Source organism: Microtus pennsylvanicus, chromosome 7 (genome assembly GCF_037038515.1).
Source record: "Microtus pennsylvanicus isolate mMicPen1 chromosome 7, mMicPen1.hap1, whole genome shotgun sequence".
Classification (NCBI taxonomy): Eukaryota; Metazoa; Chordata; class Mammalia; order Rodentia; family Cricetidae; genus Microtus; species Microtus pennsylvanicus.
In genome coordinates, this window is record NC_134585.1 from 55,938,653 (window position 1) to 55,953,255 (window position 14,603).

General features: G+C 48.3%; 1 protein-coding gene across 1 annotated transcript; it reads left to right on the forward strand.

Annotated features, from left to right (window-relative positions):
* On the forward strand, positions 1-11,261 carry LOC142853770 (uncharacterized). The gene is made up of 6 exons (XM_075978942.1): positions 1-262; positions 502-828; positions 3,084-3,159; positions 4,452-4,564; positions 7,484-7,542; positions 9,946-11,261. The coding sequence occupies exons 1-6, from the start codon at positions 205-207 to the stop codon at positions 10,168-10,170; spliced, it is 858 nt and encodes a 285-aa protein (XP_075835057.1). The 5' UTR covers positions 1-204; the 3' UTR covers positions 10,171-11,261.
* Positions 11,262-14,603: the final 3,342 nt, after the last annotated feature.

Here is a 14,603-nt window from a genome sequence, read left to right on the forward strand (position 1 = left end):
ACCAGAGCCTGTGCTGGAGGAGCCACAGGGCCTCACAGGCCTTGCTCAGCTTCCCTCTTGTCCTCGGAGGTCCCGGCTTCCTCAGCAGTTCACCGTGCACTGGCTGTGGAGGCTGCCTGGACACTGCCCTGCCCTGGTCTCCTCTCCTCAGAGCATCCCCCCCTCCTTCCCTGCTTGCTCCCCTACAGCTCGAGAAGAGGACCTATGGCCTGGGAGGCCACATACCTGCTGTCCCCCATCCTGCTGGTGCTCCTGGACTCAGGTGAGGACAGGGGACAAGGATAGAGGGAACGGACCAGGGAGAGGAGAGGGAAGGGGTTGGGAGGTGTGCAAAACAGGGCTCTATGGTGGAACACATGGTGTGTTGTGGCCAGCAACTGGCTCTAAGCTGCACCCTGAGCATAGACACAAAGAGGGCAGTCTCTGAGAAGGGAGCCCCTCTCCTAGCCGTGCTGTGCAGACTGGGGGACTCTCTGATCTGAAGGGTGTGTATGTTCACAGGCTGTTGCACAGAGGATGCAGAGTTATTTCAAGTAGTGGAAGGCCAGAACTTTTCTGCGAAATGCCAGTATTATCACAGCCAACACGTCAAAGAGAAGGTGTGGTGTCAGAAAACATCAACAAAATATTGTGAAGTGTTAGTGTCCAGTCTCAGCCCAGAAGCTCAGCTGCCGAATTTCTCCATCTGGGACCATCGTGACTCTCACTTCTTCACTGTCACCATGACTACACTCACGGTGAGAGACTCGGGTGTCTATTACTGTGGAATCTATGACAATCGCAGAACAGTCCATGTTCTCAAAACCATCCGCCTGGTGGTGTCAAGAGGTGAGCTTCCCCCTTCTGTGTGACTCTCAGCTTTCCTGATCACCAGGCTCCAGAGTTGGAGAGGGATCTAGAAACTGTCTTTGAATAGCTGGGAACTGGGGTACAGGGAAGACCACCTCCCTGCAAGGCCCCCTGCTGGTTCAGGGCAGAGCCAACCCTAGAACACAGGCTTGCTGACTTCTGGGCAGTTTTTCTGCTGCTGCTGCTGCTAACACAACTCTGTTTATTGAAGGATCTTGTTGTTCCCTCCAGCTGTCACAGCTGCCCACACCCAAATATCCCTTCCTGCAATCCCATCAGAGTGGCAGGCTCCATCACATGAGAGACCTCAGAGCAAATGGAGAAGGCACTGAGAATGTGGACCAAGAGGAGACAGCTACACAGAGAGGCACACAAAGGGCTTAGTGGGGAAGGTTGAGAGATGCGGTCCTCATCCAGGATCTGCTCTTGATGACTGAGAACCTCTAAGCTCTGGGAAGTTGGCCCAGAGGCTGCTGCTAGTGGCCTGAGTTTCCTGTGTATCTCATGCAGAAGACTGCAGTGGCGGAAGGCTCTGAATCAGTCTTTCATGTTCATGTGCTCACAGTGTGAACAGCTCCTCCCAGGGCTTTCCCTGCTGCAGAGAATGTCCAGCCCTTTGGTACAATGGGTGCCTGGAGGTTATTTCAGGAAAGCTTTGGCCCAGGCACACTCTACGGAGGGGTGGCATTAGGTGTGACCTTTATATATTCAAACATAGTGGACACAGGCCTCAAGAGATCTTAGCTTGAGCTGGGAAGACCCTTTCTCAAAGTGGGAGGCACCATTCTCTAAGCTTGGGATCCCAGACTCAGTATAAAAAGGGAAGTGAGCCTGAAACATTCACTGGTCTCTACTGCCTGACTGTGGATGCCCTGCAACCAGCTGCTTCCAGCTCCTGCTGTCTTGAGTTCCTTGCTGTTATCTGCTGCACTCTGAACTGTATACTGCAACAGACTTTTTCTCCCATAAGTTATTTTGGACAGAGTGTTTTATAATAATTATGGAAAACTTATCTGAGTCACTGTGCAAGTTCTGTTCACAAATGCACATTAAAGACAAAGCTGGGCATGTAGGCACATGCTTGCAATCCCAGCACCAGCGACATGGAGACAGGAGGATCCTTGGGGCTCACTGGCAAAGTCCAGCAAGTGAGAAGCCCAGTCTCAAAAATTAAATAAAATTAAATGGACTACACTCGAGTAAATATATGTAAAATTTCCCTTTAGCACCCACATGTACACATATGCATGTACATGCACACACGCACACATACTCACGTATATATACACATGCATACACACACATACACATGCACACATATACATGCACGCATACGTATGCACATGCATATATACACATGCACACATACACATGCTCACATATATATGGACTACACTCGAGTAAATATATGTAAATTTCCCTTTAGCATTCACATGTACACATATGCATTTACATATATACATGCACACACGCACATACTCACATATATACACACATGCACACATATACATATATACATGCACACGTACACATACTCATGCATATATACACCGCACACATACTCACATATATATACACATGCATACACACACATGCACACATACACATGCACACATATATATGTATATATACCGATGCATACATACACCGCACACATACTCATGTATATATATATACACATGCATACATACACATACACACATACACATGTATACATGCACACACGTGCACCTGCATACACACAAACATGCACATGCATGTACATAAACACACACATTTTAAAAAGAACACTGGAGGCTGGGCAGATGGCTAAGTGATTAGAGTGCTTGCTGCTCTTACAGAGGACCTGGGTTGGTCCCCAGCCCCATCTTCAGATGGCTCACAGCAGCCTGTGACTCCAGCTCCAGAGGATCCCATACCTCTGGTCTCCATGGGCACTGCACTCACATGCACACATCACCCCCGCCACAGAGACATAAAGATAACAAAAATCTTCAAATGAAAGAACGCAGGAAGCAGGAGAAGACTCATTTACAGTCACATGTGCTGTGGCTTCTCAGGACGTGACTCCAGCTCCATTCACAGCACAGCATCGCCTTTCTGGTGGGGCAGAGTCCTCACTTGCTAGTTCCAGAACCACGTGTGGGGTCCTCCTCTTCCAGGAGCAGGAGCCTGGGGCTTGGGTGGAGTGGAGAGACAGATGCTGTGTTCATTATGGTTTCTTACATCTTTAGCCCCATCCACGACCTCCTGGATGACAACAGTCCTGGCCTCTGCCACCAGCTCTGTCACCAGCCCTGTCATTTACAGGTACTGCACTCTGAGTCTTGTGTTTCCCCCACTCTCCTGACTATAGTTCCCAACTGCACCCTGACCGATGCCAGCTCTCATAGGACAGATGTAGTTAAATGGCCACTTCTGGTCATTTTATATAGGCCTCAGTTTTCTCATCTGCAAAATGAGATCACAGTAATATTCTGTGATCTCACAGTAATGTCTGTCTATCATCTATCTATCTATCTATCTATCTATCTATCTATCTATCTATCTATCATCTATCTATCTATCATCTATCTATCTATCTATCTATCTATCTATCTATCTATCTGTCTATCTATCATCTATCTATCATCTATCATCTATCTATCTATCTATCTATCTATCTATCTATCATCTATCTATCTACCTGCCATCTATCTATCATCTATCTATCTACCTACTATCTATCTATCTATCTATCTATCTATCTATCTATCTATCATCTATCTATCTGTCTGTCTATCATCTATCTATCATTTATCCATCTATCATCTATCTATTCATCATCTATTTATCTATCTATCATCTATCTATCTATCCTCATCTATCATTGATCTATTTATCATCTATCTATCTACCTACTATCTATCTATCTATCTATCATCTATCTATCATTTATCCATCTATCATCTATGTATTCATCATCTATTTATCTATCTATCATCTATCTATCTATCTATCTATCCTCATCTATCATCGATCTATCTATCATCTATCGAGTTAGTTACTGTACTCTCAGCCTTATATTTTCTATTTTGAGATTATGATTTCACTCAACATCTCAAGCTGGTCTTCAATTCGCTCTATCATGCAAGGTGGCACTGAACTTTTGGTCCTCATACCTCAGCCCTCTGAGTGATAAAACTTGTGCCACCTGTGCCACCAGCCCAGGCTCTAGCTTGTTCTAGGTCACAGGAGGTTGCTCTGTGCCTTTTAAGATGTTATCAGTGTCCTTGACAGTGTGTGGCCAGTAGTACAAGATCCCTGCAGGAAGGAGGCTGGAACTGGCAAGTTCAGGGTCGAAAAGGAAGTTAGGGGCAGGAGACCAAAAACGAAAAGGAGCAATAGCTTGTGACATTTTCAGCATTCCCCTATGATGGAGACTGCAGGACCTACAAGGCAGGCCCACTGCACAATGCAGCTGTCCCCTGTCCAGAAGAGGCTGGTTTGCCGGAGGACCCGTGGGAACTGGAGGCCTGGGGAAGAAGGTTCTCTGGCTGGCAGTGTTCTGGGCTCTGGATCTTCTCACCCCACTAACCCTTCTTCCACAGCCCTCTGGATAGCTGGATGTGGAAGGGCATCATTACTGGTGTGGCAGTGGCCGTCCTGCTACTGCTCGTGTTTGTTGTCCTTGTGGTCCTGTACCTCAGGAATGCTCGAGGAAGAGCCCAGAAAGGTGAGCCCATGTTGTTTGTTTTCCCATCAAGGAAAGTGTCCAACTGGCTCCCTTTCCCTTCACAAGGTGGCAGACCTGGTGGTCCTGAATGAGGGGGATGCGGTTGAAGGGACCAGTTCTTCACAGCCTTCAGGTTGACTTACCTACAGGTGCCCCAACTCCCCACCTATTTGCCAGGATTTTGGATCATATACTTTTTATCTCAATTTTTAAAATTATTTTATTTCATGTGTATGGTGCTTTGCTTGCATGTATTTCTAGGCACCATGTGCGTGCCTGGTGCCTATCAGACCACCTGGAACTAGAGTCACAGAGAGTTGTCAACCACCGTGTGGGGCCTGGGAATTGAACCTGAGTTATCATGAAGAGCAGCCAGTGCTCCAAACTGCTGAGCCACCTCTCTAGTTCCTAGTCTTTTCAACTTTGTGATTAGGGACTTGCTAAGTCTACATAAAGAACTTTCTAGTTAATGATATTGAAGTGCATGTTTATATCATTTTAAAAATTTGTCTTTCTCAGTATGAGGAAGGAAGTGCAGAGATGTATGTAGTCAAATGCAGAGATGTATGTATGTCAAAGTGCAGAAATGTATGTAGTCAAATGTAGAGATGTATGTAGTCAAGGTGCAGAGATGTATGTAGTCAAGGTGCAGAGATATGTATGTAGTCAAATGCAGAGATGCATGTAGTCAAATGCAGAGATGTGTGTAGTCAGAGTGCAGAGATGTATGTAGTCAAATGCAGAGATGCATGTAGTCAAATGCAGAGATGTATGTAGTCAAATGCAGAGATGCATGTAATCAAATGCAGAGATGTATGTAGTCAAGGTGCAGAGATGTTTGTAGTCAAATGCAGAGATGCATGTAGGTCAAAAATACAAAATAGCAACTATGCAGAGTGAATGAGTCAAAGGATTTAATGTACAACACGAAGATTATGGGTAAGAATAATACGTCATACCCTATATTTTGGCCACATGAGTGGCTTATGACTGCTCTTGCCTCAGGAGAAATATGGGTGTGCTGCTAGGTTTTTCATTGTCAACTTGACACACGTAGAATCACCTGAGAAGACAGTCTTAACGGAGAACTCTCTAGATCAGGTTAGTCCACGAGCATGGCTATTGCAGGAGGGGATTAGCATGATTGTTAGCTGATGCGGTAAACCTACCATGCAGGCTGCACCATTCCCCAGGCAGAGGTTGTAAACAGTGTAAGGAAGGAGTTAGCTGAGAGCAGACAAGCAGAATGTGTCTTCTCTTTGCTCTTGGCTGCGGGTGTGGTTTGTCTAGCTGCTTGAGTCCTTTCTGAAATGATGGACTGTAACTTGTAATTGTTAGCAGATGAGCCTTCCCTCTCCTGAGCTGCTTTTCTGTCAGGGTGTTTGTCATGGCAACAGGGATCAAAGCAGGCCAATTCATCGTTCTATGTTATTAACCATCCTATTATGTATTCAAAATCTTATAATATGTAATGTGTATTATATACACATTTCAAAGTATACACAATAATGTTTCCCTTTGTGGTGCTAAGAAAAGACCCGAGGCCCCAGGCATGTTAAACACACAGTCTACCACTGAACTATGCCCTTAGGAAACATTGAGGGGCTGGGGTATGGCTCACTGGGTAAAGTGTTTGCTGTGTAAACATGGAGACCCGAATTCTACATAGGGCACCTGTATAGAAATCAGAGCACACACTTGTAGTCCTAGCCTTGGCGAGGTGGAGCCAGGCTTACCAGCTTCCCCACCAGCTTCTCAGAAACAACAAGTGCAGGTCCCAGTGAGAGACTCCTGAGCTCCTGAGGAACAACACTCAGGGTTGTCCTCTGGCTTCTATACATGTGCACACACGTACACATGCCCATGAACATGCACCCCTCACACTTACATACTTACACCCCAAAAAGTGAACATGGTACAAAGGAAAAATCGTTTTCCCTCTCGATTTTTATTTTTTAAGCTTTTCTCCGGACAGGGTTTCTCTGTGTAGCCCTAGCTGTCCTGGAACTCACTGCATAGACTGGGCTGGCCTCAGATGTAGAGATCTGCCTACCTCTGCGTCCTGTGTGCCAGGATTAAAGACATGAGACACCTCCACACCCAGCTTTCTTCCAGTTCTTGAGGGACTTGTCAGTGTTCCAAGTTTTGGGTTTTAGCATTAATCCCACATGAACTCTGTGGCCTTCAGCTGACTTCTGCCTCCTTTGCTGCTTTGTTCTGCCCTCTGTGCACACATATTTATTCTCCACGTGCCCTCCAGACAGTTCTGGACAACAAGTTCTACAACTCACAAGGTTGTGTGAGTGGAACAAGAGCTCCTGGAGCTTGGGAGTGTTGACTTTCCAACCTCTATAAAAAATCCTTAGGGAAGAGAGAATCTCAGAATTCTATATGCTTGGTTTCCAAATGTCATGAAATCAGTGGATCACTGTGACATTTTAGAAAACAACATAGGAACAGGGGCATGCCCAGACTCGGCACACATATTCTCACTGGGTTTTCATTTAGAAGTGTGTGTGCATACAGGGTGAGTGTGGGAGGGTGTGTTCATAGGAAATGCTTACCCTGAGGGCTTTGACACAAGACACTAGAAAGCCAACCTCTTCCAACCATAGCCCCACCTGTGAACAGACCATACTTAAGTCTGATATTTAAATACGGAACTTGCAGTGAGTGACCTGAAACTGACCAGGAAGTTGACTGGGTTTTTGCAGAGCAGACACAGGCAGCCAGCCTATCAGGGTTCCTAGAATCCTCCGATATTACTCAGTGCTGAGGGCTCGGGAGCTCCCCAGGCAGAATCCATCCTTTGGCCAAGCCCTGGGCTCTCCTCCATCAGGGTCCCAGCCTGGTGTTGCTATGGGAATTGGGTGAGATGATACGTAGGACATCCTCACTAAATTTCTGGTTTCCTCACAGTTGAGAACGAATGTCACAACATCTATGAAGAATTTCCAGGTCAGAAGGAGGAAACCACTGTAAGTAGGAGTGACTCTCCTCTGGGACGTAGGGGGCCTAGATTTCCGGTGGACACCTGTCATTGTGAGCTGTGCTTTCCAGTGTGCACCTGTCATCGTGAGCTGTGCTTTCCAGTGTGCACCTGTCATCGTGAACTGTGCATTCCAGTGTGCACCTGTCATCGTGAGCTGTGCTTTCCAGTGTGCACCTGTCATCGTGAGCTGTGCTTTCCAGTGTGCACCTGTCATCGTGACCTGTGCTTTCCAGTGTGCACCTGTCATCGTGAGCTGTGCTTTCCAGTGTGCACCTGTCATCGTGAGCTGTGCTTTCCAGTGTGCACCTGTCATCGTGAGCTGTGCTTTCCAGTGTGCACCTGTCATCGTGAGCTGTGCTTTCCAGTGTGCACCTGTCATCGTGAGCTGTGCTTTCCAGTGTGCACCTGTCATCGTGAGCTGTGCTTTCCAGTGTGCACCTGTCATCGTGAGCTGTGCTTTCCAGTGTGCACCTGTCATCGTGAGCTGTGCTTTCCAGTGTGCACCTGTCATCGTGAGCTGTGCTTTCCAGTGTGCACCTGTCATCGTGAGCTGTGCTTTCCAGTGTGCACCTGTCATCTTGACCTGTGCGTTCCAGTGTGCACCTGTCATCGTGAACTTTGCTTTCCAGTGTGCACCTGTCATTGTGAGCTGTGCTTTCCAGTGTATACCTGTCACCGTGAGCTTTGCTTTCCAGTGTGCACCTGTCATCGTGAGCTGTGCTTTCCAGTGTATACCTGTCACCGTGAGCTGTGCTTTCCAGTGTGCACCTGTCATCGTGAGCTGTGCTTTCCAGTGTGCACCTGTCATCGTGAGCTGTGCTTTCCAGTGTGCACCTGTCATCGTGAGCTGTGCTTTCCAGTGTGTACCTGTCATCGTGAGCTGTGCTTTCCAGTGTGTGCACCTGTCGTCGTGAGCTGTGCTTTCCAGTGTGCACCTGTCATCGTGAGCTGTGCTTTCCAGTGTGCACCTGTCATCGTGAGCTGTGCTTTCCAGTGTGTACCTGTCATCGTGAGCTGTGCTTTCCAGTGTGTGCACCTGTCGTCGTGAGCTGTGCTTTCCAGTGTGCACCTGTCACCGTGACCTGTGCTTTCCCGTGTGCACCTGTCATCATGACCTGTGCTTTCCAGTGTGCATGTGCTGTTGTGAACTGTCTTTCTGGTGTGCATCTGTCATTGTTAATCTGGTCTGGGTTCAGTTTCTATTTGCACTAAGTGGCAGCACACACTCAGGCCTGCTCATGTCCTCATGACATGCTTATGTGTTTCCTTTTCTGTATTTCTTCTCCTGTGTTCCCAAACTCAAGAGAGAAACAGAAAGACAGAAAAAGAAGAGACAGGGAGGGGGCAGATTTGGTAGAACCAGTTCTTGGCTACCACCTTTATGGGCGACAGCCTTTCCTGTGTCTTAGGACACAGCCAGTCCACAAACTAGCTGCCGCTGGTCCAGTCAGTGTGGGAAAATGAGATGAACCATGTCCCCTAGGTCCTCCTGAGGGCTGGATGGTGTGGGTATCTTTGTCTCTCCTGCAGGCCCAAGACTCTTAGATACCCAGAACTAGAAGGCTCCAGGCCACCTAAGCCAGCTCTCTTTAGAAACTAGAATCGATTCCATGAAGTGCGTCTCTAAAAAGTCCCTTTAACTCAGCCCTAGTCCAGTTTGAATGTGCACAAGATTCATTTGGAGAACCTGTTGAAAAGTTCCTTGAAGGGTACGGTAGCAGCATTTATGAGGCTGAGGCCAGATGGTTTCCAATTTCATGCCAGCTTGGGCAACCTAATGAGGCCCAGTCCACAAAGCTTGGGGCTACAGCTCAGTGGTAGTCCTTGCCATGCAAATGCAAAAACCTGTGCTCCATCCCCAACATTAAATATATGCAGATTAATGGTTTCTTACTCCCTACCACAAGGGTCTATGTTCCATGGATTTAGAGTGAAGCCTATTTCCTGTTTGGAGCAGGAACTTGGAGAGGCCAGTTCTTGTCGGCTCAGTGGCAGGAAAGGCAACTTTCCCGGACACCCCTACTCAGAGTCTCTGCGGGTCCAGTGCCACACCTCATATCTTTGTAAAGAAAAGGATTATTTATTCTTAGTTTATGTTTATGAGTGTTTGGTCTACATGTATGTATGCCATGTGTATACAGTGCCTGAGGTGGTCAGAAAAGGGAGTCAGATCCTCAAGACTGGAGCCAACAGACCATTGTGAGCTGCCATTGTGGGTGCTGGGAACCAAACCCAGGTCCTCTAGAAGAGCAGCCAGAGCTCTCAGCCACCTACCATCTCTCCGGCCTGTGTTCCGGTCCTGTCCCTCTGCCCTGTTCTGGTGACTCATGGGTCACTGGTCACCTCAGCTGCTACTCTATCAACACACGTCTGTTTACTTTGATCCTAGGACGTCAATCAGCAGATCCTGTCCACTGAGGACACGGAGGCCATTTGCTATGCTTCCCTCATCCACCTCAACCACGCAAGCCTTCAGGACTCCATCTCTAGCAGTTCCCAGCCCTACCAGAAGCCCTCGCCTGACCCCCATCTCTCTGTGGAATATGCTAGCATCTCTAGAAACAGACTCCAGCCGGCCAAGGCAGCTGCCCAAGAGGTGGAAACCAGGAACTGAGGGCTGAGCGCACACGGCAGAGCACGCAGGAATAAAGCTGCATCGCAGCAGAGGAACAACTTCCTGCAGTGTAGTTGGTCTCAGACTGTTGGGGCCACACTTTCTTCAAGATGGCGAACATTACGATGGAGAGGGCTTGTGGACCCCTGGTGGCTCCGCTCTGGCGGCCTAGGGCCAGTGCTGCTGGGACAGTCTACGTGCATAGAGTCGGGGCCAGCGCCTTTGATGATGCTCGCCTCCCTTTGGTGACCACCACTTCCTCTCCACTGGCTTTTGAAACCCAGGCAGATTGTGTAAGTTCTCCAGGAACTCGAAGTCAGCTGAGGAGATCTGCTCAACCGCCAGCTCCTCCTCACACCAGCCTGTTACTAAAACCATCCCCGCTCGGGAACTCTGGTGACCCTGCCAGAAAGAAAACTGAAATGTGGGCAGTGCCCTTCACTGGCCTGTCTTCAGAGGCCTTTCCACCCACAGCAGAACCAGGGAGCTTCTTCGCCATAACCGGCCACATGTCTTGGCCAGAGTACAGAGGGCTCCTCTGCCGTCTGGAGGACCGCCATTCACCAGCTGATGGTGTCTACTGCGCCATCTATGCCACACCCTCCCGCCAGGTTCCTCGGGCAGAGATGCCATCTGTCCTCAGCCTGAGGCTCCATGCAGACTTAGTCTGCTTGCCCCTGTGAGACAGGCACTCAGACGGAGGGAGGCGGGGCATGGGAAGGACTGGGATGCTGAGTGCATCCCTGCTCCTGGGGACCCTTCCTTCTCATGTCCTCCTCCAGCAGCACAGGTTTCAGTGCGAGAGACTGGGTGATTCCTACCCCTGACAGAGTCCTGTCTTGCCCTTGGGTCATTGCTCCTTGTCACTTCTTGACTCTTACAGGACCTTTGCTCTGGGTCTGGGTTTCAGTCTACATTGTCCTCTGAGAACCCATTTTTATTGCCTGTTCCTTGAATTTGTTCTCCTGCCGATGGCTCGTCCTGGGGGTTGGGCTCCTCATGAACTGTCAAAACCCAAAGGTTTTTCTCTGGCTGGAACTCCTAGAGCTGACTATGCTGTTTTCACTGGGCGGTATTGATGGATAATTGGGAAAGGCAGGCTCTACACTCAAGCTTGATGCTAGAGAGACTGAGTCTAGGATGTAGCTGGGAACACTTGCAGTGTGCCCTTACCTCTATATGGATGAAGAACCCAAACACCCCTATGTATGCACATTCCTCCATTCTACAGTTAGCTATATACTACATTCTACAGATGGACGTACTCTGAGTCCACAGGTAAGCAATGGTAGATGGAGATCCTGGTGTTTGTACCACTGTGTTTCTGGTCCCTGCTCTCTCAGGAATCTCTTTGTGTATGTATTGGGGGAGGCATGTGACTCAACAATGACAGTCATGGCTTAGCTGGAGGGATGGATAGGGGCCAGGATAGGACAGGGGAGCAACCTAAGTGACAGGAGCCTCGAATGCAGCAGGGACAACACAGGTGCAGCTCACTCTGCTGAGAGGTTCAAGGTGAGCAATTCCTAACCTGCCATCGGCTCCAGAGAAGTCAATTTGTGATCCTCCTCTCCGCTCTACAGGAGCAACCACTGAAGGCCTGGGGGCCTTTCCAGAACATGCCCTCAAGATTTCCAGATCCTGCTCTCACCTCTCCTGCCTCAGGGTTCTACAGCAAGCCAGCACCCCATACTAGGGGTGTCTGAGGAGAAAAGGGATGTCTTAGTTTCATTTCCTGTTTCTATGACAAAGCACCGCCCCCCCCCCCCCCCAAAAAAGAACATAAATGAGCCAAGGGTGAGCTGGCCACACAGCCGAGGGCACAGTCCACAGCTGTGGGAAGTTCTGGCCGCAGGAGCCGAGGCAGCGTGTTGTAGCCACTGTCAGTGAGCAGGCAGCAGTGACCATCAGCCTTGGCCTGCTTTCTCTTTTTTTTTTATTAATTTATTTATTTATTAAAGATTTCTGTCTCTTCCCTTCCACTGCCTCCCATTTCCCTCCCCCTCCCCCAATTAAGTCTTCCCCCAGCCCGAAAAGCAATCACGGTTCCCTGTCCTGTGGGAAGTCCAAGGAACCCCCACCTCCATCCAGGTCTAGTAAGTTGAGCATCCAAACTGCCTAGGCTCCCACAAAGCCTGTACACACAGGGAAATAAAAGTAAACAAAAAGCAAATAAAAAAAAATAAGCACCCGCGAGGGGTGCTTTCTCTTTTTTTATTTGCTTTTTGTTTACTTTTATTTCCCTGTGTGTACAGGAACCACATGCATACAAGTGCCCTCGGAGGCCCCAGCAGAGGGCGTCAGAAACCTGGATCTGGAGTTATAGGCGGTTGTGAGCCTCTCCTGTCCCTCCTGCCTGGGTGCTGGGAACTGAGCTTGATCCCTCTGGGAAAGGAAGAGGCACCTTAGTCTCTAATCACCCCGAGTCTCTGCTGCCCCTCTCTTTAATGTTTTTTTTACATCATGCTTTAAAGTTTTCAGACGTTGTTTGTATGCTTTCTACAGCTTTTTGTAGAAATTTCAGACATGTATATGTGTGTTTCCCTTGGGAGAACATCCCAGAGCAGAGGTGCTTCTTGACCCTTTCCCCACCCACAACCTTCTCCAGCAGACTCTGAGGGTCAGCCTTAGCTTTCCCTCCCTCTTGCCCAGGCCACAGGTGAAGACTGCACCTTCAGCCTCTCCTTTTACACCTCAGGGCTTGTTTCAAGTCACCTCCCAGGAGAGGCTTTGTGTTGTGTCAACAGCTGCAGCAATAAAAGCAAAATAAAAACAAACACCAGAGGCTGGGCATAGAGGCACACACCTTTGACCACAGCACTCAGGGGTAACTCTCTGTGAGTTCAAGGCCAGGCCGGTCCATGACCAGGTCAGCCAGGACTACTTTGGCAGATTGGGTCTCAAAGCAACAGCAGAAACAACAACAGAGCTAAAGATAAATTTGGGGAGCAGCCTATGGGGAGAAGGGGTGGACTTACCCTGCCAGAAGCCAAGACTCACCACAAAGCTGTTCGTGGTTACTGCTGTGTTTGGAATGGAGAACTGACTGAGGCAGCTGAGCTGGGAAGAGAGAAACAGGCTGCTGCTCTTAGAGAGTGGGAGGTGTGGGATTTGATGGAGCAGACATTCCCAGTCAGGGGAAAGGCTGGCACAGCCATCATCTACCCATATGGGGGAAATTAAAATTAGATTCCTATCTATGTCTTACACAAAAATACATTCCAGATGGAGCAGAAGCTAAATGTGAAGAGCTGAACATTTAAAACCTTTGGAAGAAAATATAAAATGAAATGGGCAGGGTGTCATGCGTCTTTAATGCCAATACTCAAGATGCAGAGGCAGGTGAACCTCTGTGAGCCTGAGGCCAGGCTGATCTACACAGAACTCCAGGATAGCCTGTGCTACATAGTGAAGAGCTGTTTCAGGAAAATAAAAGAGTTTGCAAGATTTCTGCGTGGAAGGCGACTTTTTACAACTCATCAAAGGCACAAACCCAGGGTCAGATGCTTGACTTTATTAAAACTGAAAATGATGGCACCTAAGGAGATTCCCGAAACCCAGCTCCAAGAGGAGCTATGGACAAAGCAGGATCCACAGAGCACATAACTGGGAAGAGAGCACTTGTTCAAAATAACAGAGTGACTTCAAATTCATAAAAAGGAGGACGAGATGGTTTATTTGGGAAGCCTGGCCACCTGAGTTTAGCCCCAGAACCTACCCAAAGGTGGACGGAGATAACTGACTCCACAAAATTCTCCTCTCACCTCCACATGTGCCATGCATTCCCACCCCCACACCTCCTCGCTAATAATTTGGGGCCACACAAGATGTTTCAGGAGATGAAGGTGCCTGCTTCTGAGCTGACAACTGAGTTTGATCCTAAGGACTCACCTAGAGGAAAGAGAGCACTGACTCCCACAGGCCTTCCTCTGGCCTCCGCTGGCCTCACCATGTGTGCCGTGGCATGTACATATATGTCCCTCCTCATGGGAAAATAACGTATTTCTTTTCATTGAAAAAAGGACAAATCACTTCAACTGCAATGGAAGGAGGAATAGCCCTGCAAATCAGGAAAAATAGCCCTGCAAAGCAGGGAAGCATAGCCCCACAAACCGGTCGTGTGTGGGACATTTGAGGAGCACCATACAGTTAATTTCACCAGCAACAGCAAGCATCTCGGTCATAAACTCTGATGTCCACCATGCGACCCTGAGCCTTCAGAAATTGATCTGGGATGTGGCCACATGGCAGGGCACTTGTCTGTTAATATTAAATTAATATTAAAGGACTTTGATTCAATCGTCAGGACCATGATATGTATTTATACACATGTATAAATACCAGGTCCATAGAGATATACATACATGATATACATTTTCCCTGTCCTCTCCCCTCCTCTCCTCCACCAGCTTCCCATTCCCTTGGCTTCCTTC

Bases quoted from the DNA above. Each gene is read 5' to 3' on its own strand.
- LOC142853770 (XM_075978942.1), top strand. From the start codon at position 205: ATGGCCTGGGAGGCCACATACCTGCTGTCCCCCATCCTGCTGGTGCTC. The intron at 829-3,083 runs GTGAGCTTCCCC...TTACATCTTTAG, and splicing joins CCGCCTGGTGGTGTCAAGAG to CCCCATCCACGACCTCCTGG. The intron at 3,160-4,451 runs GTACTGCACTCT...CCCTCTGGATAG, and splicing joins ACCAGCCCTGTCATTTACAG to CTGGATGTGGAAGGGCATCA.